The sequence below is a fragment of the Pseudonaja textilis genome, chromosome 1, assembly GCF_049901715.1.
Source record: "Pseudonaja textilis isolate UNSWEBS1 chromosome 1, rPseTex1.2, whole genome shotgun sequence".
Taxonomy (NCBI): domain Eukaryota; kingdom Metazoa; phylum Chordata; class Lepidosauria; order Squamata; family Elapidae; genus Pseudonaja; species Pseudonaja textilis.
Genome location: NC_141990.1, coordinates 239,927,853 through 239,942,468, shown reverse-complemented (window position 1 = coordinate 239,942,468; position 14,616 = coordinate 239,927,853). Strand labels below are relative to the sequence as shown.

General features: G+C 35.1%; 1 protein-coding gene across 6 annotated transcripts in view; it reads right to left on the bottom strand.

Moving 5' to 3' along the window:
- The window catches only part of TUB (TUB bipartite transcription factor), a 118,041-nt gene that overhangs the window by 10,038 nt on the left and 93,387 nt on the right, over nt 1-14,616 (bottom strand). For all 6 annotated transcript variants that reach the window (XM_026706640.2, XM_026706641.2, XM_026706643.2 and 3 more), the window contains exons 5-9: nt 8,567-8,728; nt 6,725-6,846; nt 5,074-5,265; nt 1,353-1,465; nt 724-838 (exon numbers count right to left, since the gene is read on the bottom strand). In XM_026706640.2, coding sequence (XP_026562425.1) covers nt 724-838; nt 1,353-1,465; nt 5,074-5,265; nt 6,725-6,846; nt 8,567-8,728 — 704 coding nt within the window. The remainder of the gene's footprint in view (nt 1-723; nt 839-1,352; nt 1,466-5,073; nt 5,266-6,724; nt 6,847-8,566; nt 8,729-14,616) is intronic.

Genomic DNA, 14,616 nt, shown 5'->3' with positions numbered 1-14,616 from the left:
CATGCTGCCAGGCTAATATAGAAAGCAAGTAGATGCTTAATGTATTTTTCATTCATGGTGGTAGTCATGCTCTGTATTCCTGGAAATGAGAACAGCAGAGGGGATACATATCATATTAAATATTACTTGGCACAGGAATAAACCAACTGGATCAGTCTAGATGTTGCTTTTCCCCAGCAATTCCAAGTTGGATCTAGACTTTTTCCAAGATATCCATCATCCTGAATGAAAATAATTCCTTTAATATTGCACAGGCCCCTTGGATATCCTCTTATTTTGTAAGAATGATTGTTCTACAGCCTCTTTTTAAAAGAAATTATATTTTATTCTTTCACAGGAGAAGTACGTAAGAGTAGCATACATATAAATAAAGGCAATTCCTATCCATAGTATATAAAAAATAACAGGAAAAAAATGAAAGTTGGAAATTAAAATGAGAATAACACCAGAATGCCATTTTATAATGCTAGATGAATCTTATAATGTCCAATTCTAATGAAAAGTTTATGCTGTCATGGTACTAATATATCCCTAATATATAAGTGTGAAGCTGTAAACCCCTGATGCAAAGAGCATATGTATGCAGTAATTATTCTTTACGTAGAGTCCATGTATTATGTATTTTGGAATTATAAACATATTGAAGTATTTTAATACTGATTCCAACAATTGTTATTTATTCTACTAATACACGTTTTCTTTTTTGCATAGCAAAATACTTACATAGCAAATAGCAGCTAACTCCTGGCGTAGATTACTTGCCTCCAAACTTGATGCTGTTTTCACTGGGTTAACTCCATTATCGTAAACTGTAAATTTAGTCCCCATGAGATTTGACCTATTATTAAAGTAAAAAAGTAATCACTGTCCAGTACTAAATGTGGTACTTTATTTATTATAATGAAAGCTGGAATTGTGTTTCCCCTAAACCAGGAGTTAGAAATTATGGCCTTTTTATGACTTGTGGACTTCATCTCCCAGAATTCCTGAGCCAGTCATGCTGGCTCAGGAATTGTGGGTGTTGAAGTACATTTCATAAAACCTCCCATCCTTAAATCTTCTCTTTTGAGATTAAATGTATCCATTTTCTAAGTTATTAGATGTTGTATAACAAGGATATGAACTAAAACTTAGAAAATTCAAGTCTGCTTGGTGTTCTCTAAGCTTAGTTATTTGCTTACAGATGTCTCATTACACAACTAGGCAATATCATCAATGCTAGTGAGTATGAAACTTTTTCCCTTTTACCTACATACAGAGACTATGAAAGTCTACAAACATAAAGAGGTTTGAATTGCTTTAAATCTCAAACCATTCACACTTAAGCATACATTTTAGAAGTAGATGTTTACCTTAATTTTCCAATGAAACTCTCTCCTCCTCGTGACAGGTCTGTTGGGTCAATGGAGATGAGGTAATTTGAGGTTTTGCTCTTTTTCCGTTTCCTTCCAGCTAATAAAAATACCTAAAACATATATATAATTTTTAAAAGGTCAAATTCTAAGCAGAATCTGGTGGAACCATTGAAAAAAGAAATGAGGATTTTTTTCTTGACAATAAGAAAAATTAAAGAAAATGAGAATTAGCAAAAATGGGTTGAAAAAATCAGTAGAGAATTTTACTCTCTTGGATCAATTAATGATGGTTTAAATAATTAACCTAGAACATTTTGTTAAAGATTTACATTCTGCTTAAACAGTCTCCTTTTAGTGAAAGGAAAACATTTTCCAGTTCAGATCAGAATGCAGAATCCAATTGTAAATAATTTGAAGAAGCCAAACATGGAATTATCTAAGAACAAAGTAGACTTTAAACAGAGTATTTAAAGCATTTAAAGTATTTAAAGTTTATTCTCATTTACACTTTTTTTTTCAAGGAGCTTCAATTTATCAACCACTTGACATTGTACCTAGACAGCATAAACAGAGTGAAATTCACCAGGCAAGCAACAAGGGATAGATTTCAAACTTATCTTCCAAAGCATTTGCAGCACTGAATCTACATCCATATTTTCTTCTCATGGAATGTAAGATGACCCCCTCCCACTCACCTAGCAATTCATAGGTAATTATTTGCCAGAGGACGGTGGACTTATCTTCCAGTTGGGCAAATACAGTATTGTGGAGTTAGCTTTCATGAATCTAACTATCAAAATGACACAACATTTTGAATTTTTAAAATTCATTTTCAGCTTTACACTGTACTCATCTGAATGGATTGCAATGTATCAATTCACAATACAGTTTCAGCCTGTATATCAAAGCACACTGAAAGAAGAGGTGCTTAATGGCAGAGTGTGTGCTTTTGCATGCAGTAAGTTCCAAGTTCAGTCCCTGTTGGGATAGACACAAAAAATAAATATCCCAACAGAAATACTGCAATTGCCTCTGAAAATAACTTGGTGTACTGTTTATTGCTTAGGGAGTTTTCACAACATGAATATTTCCATGCAAATTGGTTAGATGACGTTATTACCAGTTTCAGAGTATCTAGAAATAATGCTCAAATGGTAATGGGTAAATACACTCTATATTGTATCCATATTTGAAACAAAAAAGTCCATCTCTGTAATGGAAAGGGTACTTCTAGCAATGATTCCCATTCAAGCATAACATACCCTATTGCCAGTCTTGCAAGGCAATCCAGGCAAAAGACCTATCCAGAAGTACTTACTCTCACTTTACTGTAAGGTTACGTTAACAGAATCTTGCAAGTTTGAAAATGCATCTCTCCCTCCACCGCCTTTACAGTCCCAGAAACTAGGGAGGGTCTCTTCTAACCCTTCTATTCCATTCCTTCTGTGGTCTCAGCTACCTCTTATTTGACAATTGTCTAGTCTGAGGCTTTTCCTCTTGTCTCCCAAAGACATTCTCACAGGCCATTACACCTATAAACCAATTCCACCTAACTCTAAAGGGCAAGAAAAAAGGAACTTGGTTAATCAAACCTTTGAACAACAACAATTTCCCCCTCCTTGAAATTAAATAGCAAAGGAGTACTTTACAAGGTATGAAGTTGGATTCGCTTGTTGGAGAAGGAAAAGAATAGATTACAGACCCCTTCCATGTTGTGATGAAATTTGTCAGGAAATGGGAACTCTTAACACACATAGACCTTTAGGAATATTAAATAAGTATAGTAAGTAAATACCATGGTGTCAGGATTTCATTTTATTTGCTTGTATCCAAGGCAAGCACCCGATTTCCTTCAAAATTTATCTTTTTTTCTGAAGCCTAATTAAATGCTACCTATTACTTTCTGATCATTTTTTCCATGTTTGCAACTTATTTTTCTTTTAGCCAAATATCCAGTTATGTTCATATCTTTGTTTGACTTTTCTAATAAACTCTATTTTTAAGAACAAATATTCCTATTGTGTGGTTGTAGTTCTTCTAGCTAGAATGCAATCTGGTAATAGGCCAGGTAAAGTTTACAGTAGGCCTCTCCAAATTAATTACCTGACCTTGGACTCAAGATGCCTGGTTTTTAGCAAAGTAGCAGAAAAAGCTGAAAGCCTTCTTTTGCTCTTACTCTACTTCTGTCTACTGCAGAAATTTACTCAATTATCCTAGACAGGCCATTTAACTAACCCATTTGAAAACTTCTAGCAGATGATAGTCCACCATTTCTCTAGCAGACTCTTGCACTGTTTAATAACTTACTAACATGAAATTCTTTTTGATATTCAGCTTCAATTTACTTTCTCAATTAGTTGATCCTTTTTCTGCTTTTAGAATCCACAAAATTCACATTCTTCTATATAATGGCCTTTTAGCTATTGTTAGTGTCATTATCTCTCCTTAGCCTTTTATTTTTGCAAATTAAACATCTCCAACTCCTTTACCAGCATCACCCCTTGGATTTCTGACCTTTTGTCATTCTAGTAGCATTTCTCCGAATTCATTCCAACTTAGAAATGGATGCAATATTTCAAATGCAGTCCAAATAGCACAAAATACAGCCACACTACTATCTTCCATGATCTGGATGCAATGATTCTACAAATGCTGTCCAAGATTGCACGGCCTTTCTTAGCAGCTGCTTACTCTTGTACATATGGTACTATTTCCAGATCCTTTTCGCATGTCAGCTGCTAAGCCAGGTTCCCCAACCTTATATGTACATATTTTACTTTCCGACTCAGATGTGGGTAGGCTTACATTTGTCATGGCTGAACGTTCTCCCGTTCAAGCCTCCTGAGGTCATTTCTTCCATTCCATATAGGTAATTAGCGTAGTCTTCTGCTAAAATTCCAAGCATAGCATCTGCCTGGCAAATAATTATCACTGCTCCCTCGTCACTCTTCATCCCTGCTCCACTGTCTAGCATCTGAAGTTAACTTGTTACTCTCCTTGCTAAAAGCCATGGAAACTCCCCTATTCTTGTCTGCTCTTCTGTTTGTGAGTTTCCAACTGTATCTCCTTTTTCTTAAGAGTTGTCATTGGGGCTGGATGAATTTATGGAAGATGGGACTTTCAGGGGCTGTCACTTATGAAGTTCAATGTTAGCTGTACGTCAGGAGCAGCCTGTCAATCAGCTGCAGGAGAACAACGGGGTTGGGGAGGAGGTATATGTGAACACTCCAGGAACACCTGATTGGTTATTGCAAGAAGCGATATGCTGGACTAAGATAGACTTTGTCCAAACCAGCAGGGAAGTTCTTAGTGTTGAGACTGAGTGTTGTGGAGGTTCAGTAATTGAATGGCTGATGTGTGATAAACAATTCAGTACTTAAACTGTAATCCTGAAGAATGTATGACACAAGGGAGGTTCATATTCCAGTTCTGCAGTGAAATCTTCTCATGAACAATTTCAACTTAATTTAATGGGACTTACAAAAAAAAAAATTGTAGCCTACAGCGTGTCCATATAGTTTTATTTTTTCTCAGGTATTCTTTCTGCTTTTCAGGACATGCTGCATTTTCATCTATATTTTCCCATCATTATAAATACTTACGATAGGGATACAACCCTCTCCCTCCCATTTAAAAACACCTATAATTATGCAAGTTCTAGGTTCTGTGTACTTTCTACTGTTACTTTTTTGACAGCCAAGAAAATATGCTTTTTGACCTTTTTGCCATCCTCCCTTTCTAGATGGAGGTAATAGGTAGGGTACATTCCACGGTCCATTCCCTTCTTGTCTCTTGTGATTCGGCATTTGACTGTAACTCCCTGAGGAGCAGGTCTCACAGCAAACTCCTCCAAATCATCCACATCTATTACAGGGTTATTGGTTGAAGGGCTGGGCCCTGATGCTGTTTCCTAGAAAAGTAAGAAAAGTTGCCTCACTTTAAAATACACAAACAGCCATTAATGTACAGATAAATCTCAATGGAAATTTGGTACTGTAGAGGTAACATTAAGAAAGCCAGAGGATACACGCATCCCAGACAGCTCACTTTCCACACAAAAGAAGACATGGGAGAATGCAATGCAATGGAACAAAGCTGGGTGTAATCTGGAAAGATGTACTGAATGTGCCTTGAAAAAACACCTTGTGTTGCTTTTCAGCCTATTCATTATCTCTTATTTAGCCTCATCAGGTATTGTAAACATCACTGGAGGTTATATGCAGTAAAGCAGCACAGTGCCTGCTTCTCTTTGATCCTGGAATCAAGAGAGGGGCATTGTTTTGCTTTTTTTTTTTTTTTGGAACGCTGACAGATGTTTCCAGTAAATGCGTCACTCAAACCTTTTTTGGAACAAAGAACACCCTTTGAAAATCTTCTTGCTGGAAGATTTAAGGATGACAACCAATTCAGAAGAATTTAATAGGATTTAGTTGGTCTTTGGTCTGCAGTCTAGCATAGGACCACATAGCTGGTAGCAGCTTAATGGACTCTCAAAACAAACCTGAAGAAAAGGAATATTTGTAAAAAAAAAATAATAATAATCAACAGTATAATAAGATCAAACTAACTTCATAATTTGAAAATTAATGATATTGACATTCTCCCTTAACTGTGATGATTATTTATATATAAGATAAAATATGGTATTTTGTAAAACATTTCATCACCAATATTTATTTATAATTAATATATTTATTACATTTAAATGCTGCCCATCTCACCATTGTTTTGCTACTTTCCAGTCTAGTTATTAAAAACCATGGATCTTGTTGGGAATAAATTTAGGAATTTTGTAGGCAACAGATCAATACTATAACCAATATTAGTCTCGCAGGATAGGGACACTGCAGTGAATTGTCCCAACACTGACTTTCTAAACTTTAGAAGATAGTCATGGACCCTCTTCTATCTTTAAGTTTCAATGCTAAAACTTTCTATTGTATATGCTATATTTTTTTCTAAGAGTATTTTTCATTGGCAGTGCCAGTTCCACCAATCATCCATCATTCACAGAATGCTATCAGTTTCTATTGTGAATTTTTTACTCTTTTATAAACAACTTTATTCAGAGTTGTATACATGAAAGAATAAATTGCAAATAATGTGTGTGGAAGCAATTTCTTGTTCCATCTTCACATCCCTGGAGTATCACACTATAGATATGGTGCTTCAGTTGCATTCAAAAAGCGAAAAGAGTAAATAAAATAAGAAATGGTCCTATACTTTAGCAAGGAGCTCAGGACGGACGTTAAATCTCTGAGGAGAAGTGTTATGAAGAATCCACACAGACAAGATAAGTCTACATTATTTTAAACGTCTGCTTTAGGTAACTCTGAGGTATTTCTAAGTCCACCACATCAATCACTCACCTTATTTGATTTCTTGCTTGTTGCAGAACCTGGTCGGGTATTACTATTTAACTGTGAGGAACTTGAACTATCTGCATCCTCCTCATCCTCCTCTTCATCAAAATTCATGCTACTTGAAATGCCTAAGAGATAGTCATTCTATTTAAAGACCATATAACTACTGCATAATCAAACTGCTTGCCCTCTCAGAATATGCATTTTATTTACTATATCAGGCCTCTCAACTCAATCAATTTCAAAGTTCTAGAAAAAGCATACCTTTGATTGCATCTATTTATGCTCTTTTATTAGTGCAGTGTAGCAGTTATCTATCAATATGATGCTTTTAAGAGCTTGTAAGAGCTACTAATTTCTGCTCATATTCATATTCTTACAATAATATTAACAGCATTGACAGTATCTAAGAAGTGGAACTTTGGTAAAATGTAACAAAATGTTATTTGTTCTTTCAGCTTGATTCATGGAGAAAGAAATAAAACCACACAGAACATTTCCTAATGCTGCTAATGATATGTTTTGGGAAGAACATTAAATGAAACATTTGGTGCATTTATCTATCAACAAGAGTTCCTAGAACTTCATAGAGAAATAACATAGGAAATAACACCAAACTCTGGTGTTACCAGCAAACATTTTAAACAGATAAATTCAATCCAGGACCAAACAATTGTAGGTCATACAAAATATCTGTCGGATATTTTTCTAATTTCCTTTGGTTGCTTATTGGATGGTATGTGGAGAGGCATTGGCATTGCAGGAATCAAACATATTTCAAATATCATTTGGAGAGGAGCTAACTGACTGCCAAGCATGCTTACTGCTAGTAGCATATCCCTGGCTTCCAACTAAGTTTTCCTATTTGATGCATTTGATCATCATAGAATACAATACAAAACATTAGTATTTTTTTTGTATGGAGGGACAGGTAAGCGTATAATGAACCTTTAGCTTTGTACATTGCATAATTTAATGGCCCTAGATAACACCTACCCATAAAGTATATGAATTCCAATCTTTTTTGTTATCTGTGTTGTGGTTCGCCAGCAGCTGGTGCAGATGGCAGCGGAATCAGACAGTGGGGAAGAAGGGGACCAGAAAGAGAGTCTGGAGAGAACTCAATGAGGATCCTGTGTCCGATGCAGGGATGGGGCCAGGACCATCTGGGAGTGGGGTGTTGCCTTTGGAGTCTGGAAGCAGCGAAGCAGAGGACTCAGGGATGCCTGTTCCCAGTGCGTGTGTGTGTAGAGCAGCTAGAAGGCAAGAGCAACTGAAACAAAAGGGGCGATTTGGGAGTAAGGCTGGGTGGTGATTGCCTCTCCCACAAGGCATAAAAGTCAGGCCTAGATGATGAAACCTTTGCAGGAAGCAAAGTAGTTTGATCGGTTCCGAGTCATCCTTGACGCTCTGTGTACTTTGGTTGGGTTTTTTTTCTTGTACTTGGGTTGGTTTCTTTTATAGTTAATTGGATACTTCTGTTTTTGGCAGCATTCCACAGAACTGAAAGGTGTATGCTTATCTTGGGGGACTGTTTAAGATTAATTCTAGCTGGAAATGAAAACAATTCCCATCATTGCAATAAAATAGGTTTTGCTTTTGAAACAACTTTGTGAATAATTACAATTTACGAAGCCTGGGTCAGAACAATCTGACGATTCTATAAGGATGTATACTGGCCCAATTCTCCAAGTGTGTGTGTGTGTGTGTGTGTGTGTGTGTTGATAACGATATGACATAAAAAAATGACATAAAAAAGCATTAGTATACTTTTGCTCTTCCCTCCTCATCCTAAAAACACCACAATGAAAAAGTCAAAAATATTTGAATAGTTCATTGAGTTCTTACCTTTTTTCTGCATTGTTACTCTAAGGTCTTGTTTGCCTTGTTGACTGGTAGCTAACACCTCTCCATCATCCTCATCATGGCAAGATTCTCCAACAGTAAGAATTTGAACCTGGCTCCCTGCTATCTGTACTTCATCTTGAAAAGCAGCTGGACCATCAATGCCTACCAACCAAGAATTGCACCAATGTCATATAAAGTATATACATATTTTTTAACAACAGGTTATCTAAGAAGTCAAATCTTTCTTCAATTATATTTGAAAATAACTTTTAAAGGAAATCTGTAATCCACTCAGGTTAAGTTTCATTAGTGAATTGATTAAAAGTATAAACAATAACATTATTGCTGTCCATATACATTTTTATAATTTGGAAAGAGGGAAGTATATTTTGAAGTAATTATAAAATATTTTGAATCTTTTGTAAAACAAACTATACACTTCTTATTCTAATGAAAGAGAAATTGCAAACCCTAAGGTATAATTGATCATGTTTTTTTTAATTTTAATATGTTAACATTTTTTCCTGCAAAAATGTACTAAAGATGGATAAATATTATCTAATTCCCTAATTTTAATTTGTTTATTTACCTTACTTTTTTGACTAGGGCACTAAATTCATTCTCACATGAATTGCACAATAAAAAATTAAAGTGCCAGATTATGTATACAACTCTTTTAGATTTGTTCAACAATTAACTGGCATCTGCCATTAATTAGTATCAATACCTACAAATTAAATTCTCACAAAGCTAGAATTTTTATATAAAGTTTTCATGAGGTTGCTTTTCTGGAAGTTAATGACAAAATCTGAAATAATGTGGGACACTGTTACTGTTGTAATTGTACCAAAATCATCATAACATAACCACAATAACAGATGCTACAACAGCCAAACTACAACACTGAAAGTCCATCCCACATGTTTAACATATGTAAATATAAGTATTTAAGAGTAATATAAATTCAATTTGACAGAAAATAAGAGTCACTGAAGGTATTGTAACAAGAAATAAGCAGAAAATGTTATTAATAAAATGATAAAATTGAGCAAAATAAATTGAGAGAGAGTTACAACTAACATCAGAAATAAGAAAGTAAGTGAATATTTTTGGATCAAAACAGAAATAAAAAGGGGATTAGAAGTGTTTGGTTTTTTTGAAAGGGTATACCTATAAAAGATAGCATACGCCTACTGGACAAACAGAAGCAAACAAGGTTCTTTTATAATGTGGCAACTATCCAAATAAGCACTAGATGGCAGCACAGATCCAGCCCAATTTTATTTATTTAGAAATTTCAGAATTATTTGTTAGTTAAGATTTTTAATCTACTTTTCCTTCAGGAATGTAATGTATATAGCACTCTATTTTTTTAATTTTTTCCTTATAACTGCTGTGGAAGCTAAACTGGATTTTAAAAAGATTGCTTTGCCTAAAATCATCTCAGAGCTTCCATGAGAGTGGACTTAGATCTGTGTCTCCAAGGTCTTACTGTATGATTTTATCTACAGTACTACAACTTGAAAAACAGGGCCAGGGCTCTAAGCGATATGAAGAGCAGAACAGACCAACAATTCAATTTCATAAATGTTAAGCTACAAGAAAAAGAAAAGTCCCCAAAAAAGCAGTAATCTTAAGACGCCAAAATGGGTCATTGGAGTTTGTTAAAAACAGAATAAATACTGTAAAATGAATTTGTTATTAAAACTGCATTATGAAATTCTACCACACACGCGCACTTCCATTTCTGTAGTTTAGGATCTGCTTCCAATTAAAACAAAAGTGAACTTGTGTAAGCAGTTTTGGTTCAGCCCTACTGCATACATAACTGCAGAATAAACAAACTAGTTTCAGCGGATGTAGAGCCGGCTGCTGCTGTTTTCCTTGGAATATTTAATATACTTAAAAGCCTAGTGTCTCCACCACGGTGACATCTGGACATTAGAATTCTAAAGCATGACTGAAAAAAAACTCCAGCCCTACTGAAAGCTGGCTCTGTAACTCTTGAAGGAAAGGTTGGATTGCTTTAAAATAAGAATGATCAGAAAATAGCAATTAAAAAAAGACGCTTTATCTCTCTTTTTAAAATAAAATTTACTTTTGTGTACAGCTTACAAGAAAGTCACTTCATCAACAAGTCTTTGATCTAATTCATATCTCTTGATTTTCAAGTGACTCATATTTTAAAATTGTAGACAGACAACAGGAGCATAGTATTTTCAAATGACATGATTTCTATAAGAACATGACTTTAGATAACTGAGGATTGTGCAAGGAGGAGGCATTTTCTGTTGTATCATCTACTGAATTTCCATAGCATTCTGCCAAAATCTGCATCTCATAATGCATGAATTTATTGGAACTTAGCAAAACAGAGCTGAACAGAGTCAAAAGGACCTTGGAGGTCTTCTAATCCAAGATCCCTGTTCAGATGGGGAGCCTTATACTATTCCAGACAACGGCTGTCCGGTCTCTTCATAAAAACCTCCAGTGTTTTGAAGGCAAGTAATTCCACTGTTTAATTGTTCTAAGTTCTCCTCAGTTCTAGGTTGACTGTCTCCTTGATTAGTTTCCATCCATTGCTTCTTGTCCTGCCCTCAGGTGCTTTGGGGAACAGGCTGACCCCTTCTTCTTTGTGGCAGCCTCTTAGATAATGGAACATTGCTATCATGTACCTTGTTTATTTTTATACAGCAGTTTGAATGAAAAGGCACGACTGAGATGCAGGAAATTCTCAAATGTTAAAGAGCTGGAGTCAAATACCAAAGAACTACATTCATTATACAACCTAATAAAATAGGTTTCTACAATAGATAGGATTAGCCTGAGATTGCAAGTCAATGCCTACAGATGTCCAAGCTATTCCTTATACTCATTCCCACATTTTAAGTCTTATTTTGACTATTTGCTGTGTATCATAAACTGGTTGCAACTTTTCTCCTCAGCTTTTAAAAAATAATACTTTATATTTGGAAGAAAACTTCCATATTGTAGGACCTACTTAGCAAATAATTATTCTGATATAAATTATTTTCAGCAGGAAATTCTTTGCATGTGGATCACAGGCACAAATATCAACCCATGTGCAAAAGACAGTGCTTTCTCTACACACATCATGTCTTTGCCTGAAGTACCTATTTTCTGAGGATTTGAAACATTTATGACTTAAGACCGCAATTGAGCCCCAATTTTTTATTGCTAAGCAAGACATTGGTTAAATGAGTTTTGCCCCGTTTTGCAACCTTGCTTGCCGCAGTCGTTTAGTGAATCACTCCAGTTGTCAAGGTAGTAACACAGTTGTTAAATGAACCCGGCTTCCCTACTGACTTTGCTTGTCAGGAGGTTATAAAAGGTGATTGATCACATAATCTCAGGACACTGCAACGGTCATAAATATGAATCAATTGAACTTTGATCATGTAATCAAATTTTGATCACAGGACCATAGGGATGCTACAACATAAGATGAAAAATGGTCATAAGTCACTTTTTCAATGCCATTGTAACTTTGAACAGTCACTAAATGAAAGGTTATAAGTCAAAGACTACCTGTATTTAATCCCATTGCCGCCACCACCAATGGTGGAATCTCAGCAAAAAAAAAAAAAATCATTCTTTCAACCTATAACTATTATATTCCACTGCCTACCCAGACCAAGTTCTCCAAGTTCAAATATAGGGGACAAATAGAAAACATATTATTTCTGTGTGACTACTGAAGTTGCACCCTTCAACATCCACTTTTCCTTTTTTTCTTTCTCTTTAGTACCCCTTCCTTTCCATTGAACTTGGATAGTCCTCAAAGCTCTGGCAGATTTGGAGGGGTCAGGGAATATCTATGCTGCCCACAGGGTCTGTCCTACCAGCAAATGCACTTCAATGAGTACCATACTTAATCTTACCATATTTCAGAAATATAAATATTAGCTATTTACATAGTTATTTGAATTTCATCCCTCCTTTATTTTGGGGTAACTCAAGATGGCATACATACCTAATACTGCTTCCTCCTCCTATTTCCCAAATCATCAATCCTGTGGGTGATGGGCTGAGAGTGAGTGACTGGTCCAAAGTCAACCAAGCAGCTTTCGTGCCTAAGATAGGCCTAGAACTCAGGCTCCTGATTTCAAGCCCAAACGTTAGGCGCTATGATACATGGTGCTGTATATTACTGTTATACATTAGTATATATTGATACATTAGTATGATATAAACAAACATTTAAACTAAGTTATTATTAACAGCTCTTCATTTCAGGCTTTTTACCCAATTTTGCTTCATTTTTAAGCAGAATTCTCTTTTTTTTAATGCAAACTAGGTATCTAAAATTAGCTTTTGAATAGACTATTTGAAAATTAAATATCCTATTAATTTCTAATAAGAGCAGATATGTAGCTCGTTGTTTGAAAAAGAAAAAATGACTGGTTTTATATTTAATAGTCTATAGGCATCTTTGGCCAGATCTGTAACTACAGTAAAAGAAAAAGTTGCATTGTAGAAGAACACCTGCAGTATTTGGCTCTGTCTCAATAAATTTATAAGAGGGTCTTTCATGAATGAGATTCGGAAAATCATTCAATGAACATTTTGTACAGTCTATTGAATTTAGAATTAGAAAATACACCAGCACTTCAGCTAAAATGAATAGCCTTCACAAAGTCAGAAATCAAATGAATGTTTGTTAGCCAAGCATTGTATAATGTTATTTCTCTGGATAACTTAAAAATTAATCAGAACACTTGGATAAGAAGGTATGTTACCTATATTTCTATTTTAGGACACGCCACAGAAGGTAGCATTTTGCAAATCTGCATGCACCTTCAGAAACAAATACATTCATACATAAGTGAGATTTGTACATTCAGCAACTTCTTGTCCAAAATAATAAATCAAAGGATGAGTTGAGTTAGCATAGATAACTTAGCAGTAATGTGAGAATCTTGCCAAATCCAGGGATGATATTTGCCACATCGTTTGCATTTGTACAACAGAATCAACATTATAATGTGAGTTGTATCACAGTCACCCCTATTCCATCATTCCTGAAAAAAATTGTATTCTTCTCAGCACAGACTATTTGCAATAGCAGAAATATGGGAATGGATTAATTCCAATATGGAAAGTAGTATGTCCAAAGAATTTAATACACAGACTTCTGGTGAGGACATGGAGCACTAGATGAAAGAATGGGGACAGCCTTTAGAATGAGATTAATGGCCGGATGCTGGATCTCTCCAGAGAAAGGAGAGATCATAAGATTGCCCACATGTGCTCCAGACAGCTGCTTCTCATAAACAGCCTACCGGAACTTTTTGCAGTCAGCTTATGAATCAAACAGCTGGAAGTCGGAGGACTGCAGCTAAGCTCACAGATGTAATGTAACCTATATGTATTCATAAAGCTCGACCAAGCCTCGTTTCTTAATCCCTTTTGGAATTACTTTTTTACTGCTTTTCAAATATTAATAACTTTTGAAATGGTAAATTTTTATTGCATTCACTGTGTGAGTCTTCTTCTTAGCAGAATAAGTTTTAAATATGATTTAAGGATTTGAAAAAAAAAAACTTTACTTTTAGGAATAAACACAAAAGGTTGTTTAAAATGTTGATTTTGGAAAGTTAAAAATGAACAACGGATCCAGATGGATTTGGATTTGAAATAAGTCTCTAAAATTAATTATAAGAATCCATCCTTTGGAATATTGCTGTTATTAGAATTCTTTAGGGAGAAAAAAATGAGAGGATGTAAGGTTGAACACTAGAGGGAACTAGATGAAACTAAAGATTACAATTAGAGGAGAAGAATACTTAAAGTTGACACTTCTCTCTATTGGTAAAGTTCACTCATTAACACAGAATGGAACAAAACATTTTAACACTGGACATTTTGAAGAATATGTGTGAACAATGGACTCATTGTATAAATGACATTACAGAAGAAGAACAAACTCTGCCAGATAAAACTGAAATGGATGTGAATATGGATTTAAAAGTGACAAAATACAATGATAGGGAAAAGATGGTACACTGGACGACAAATGAAACCGGTTG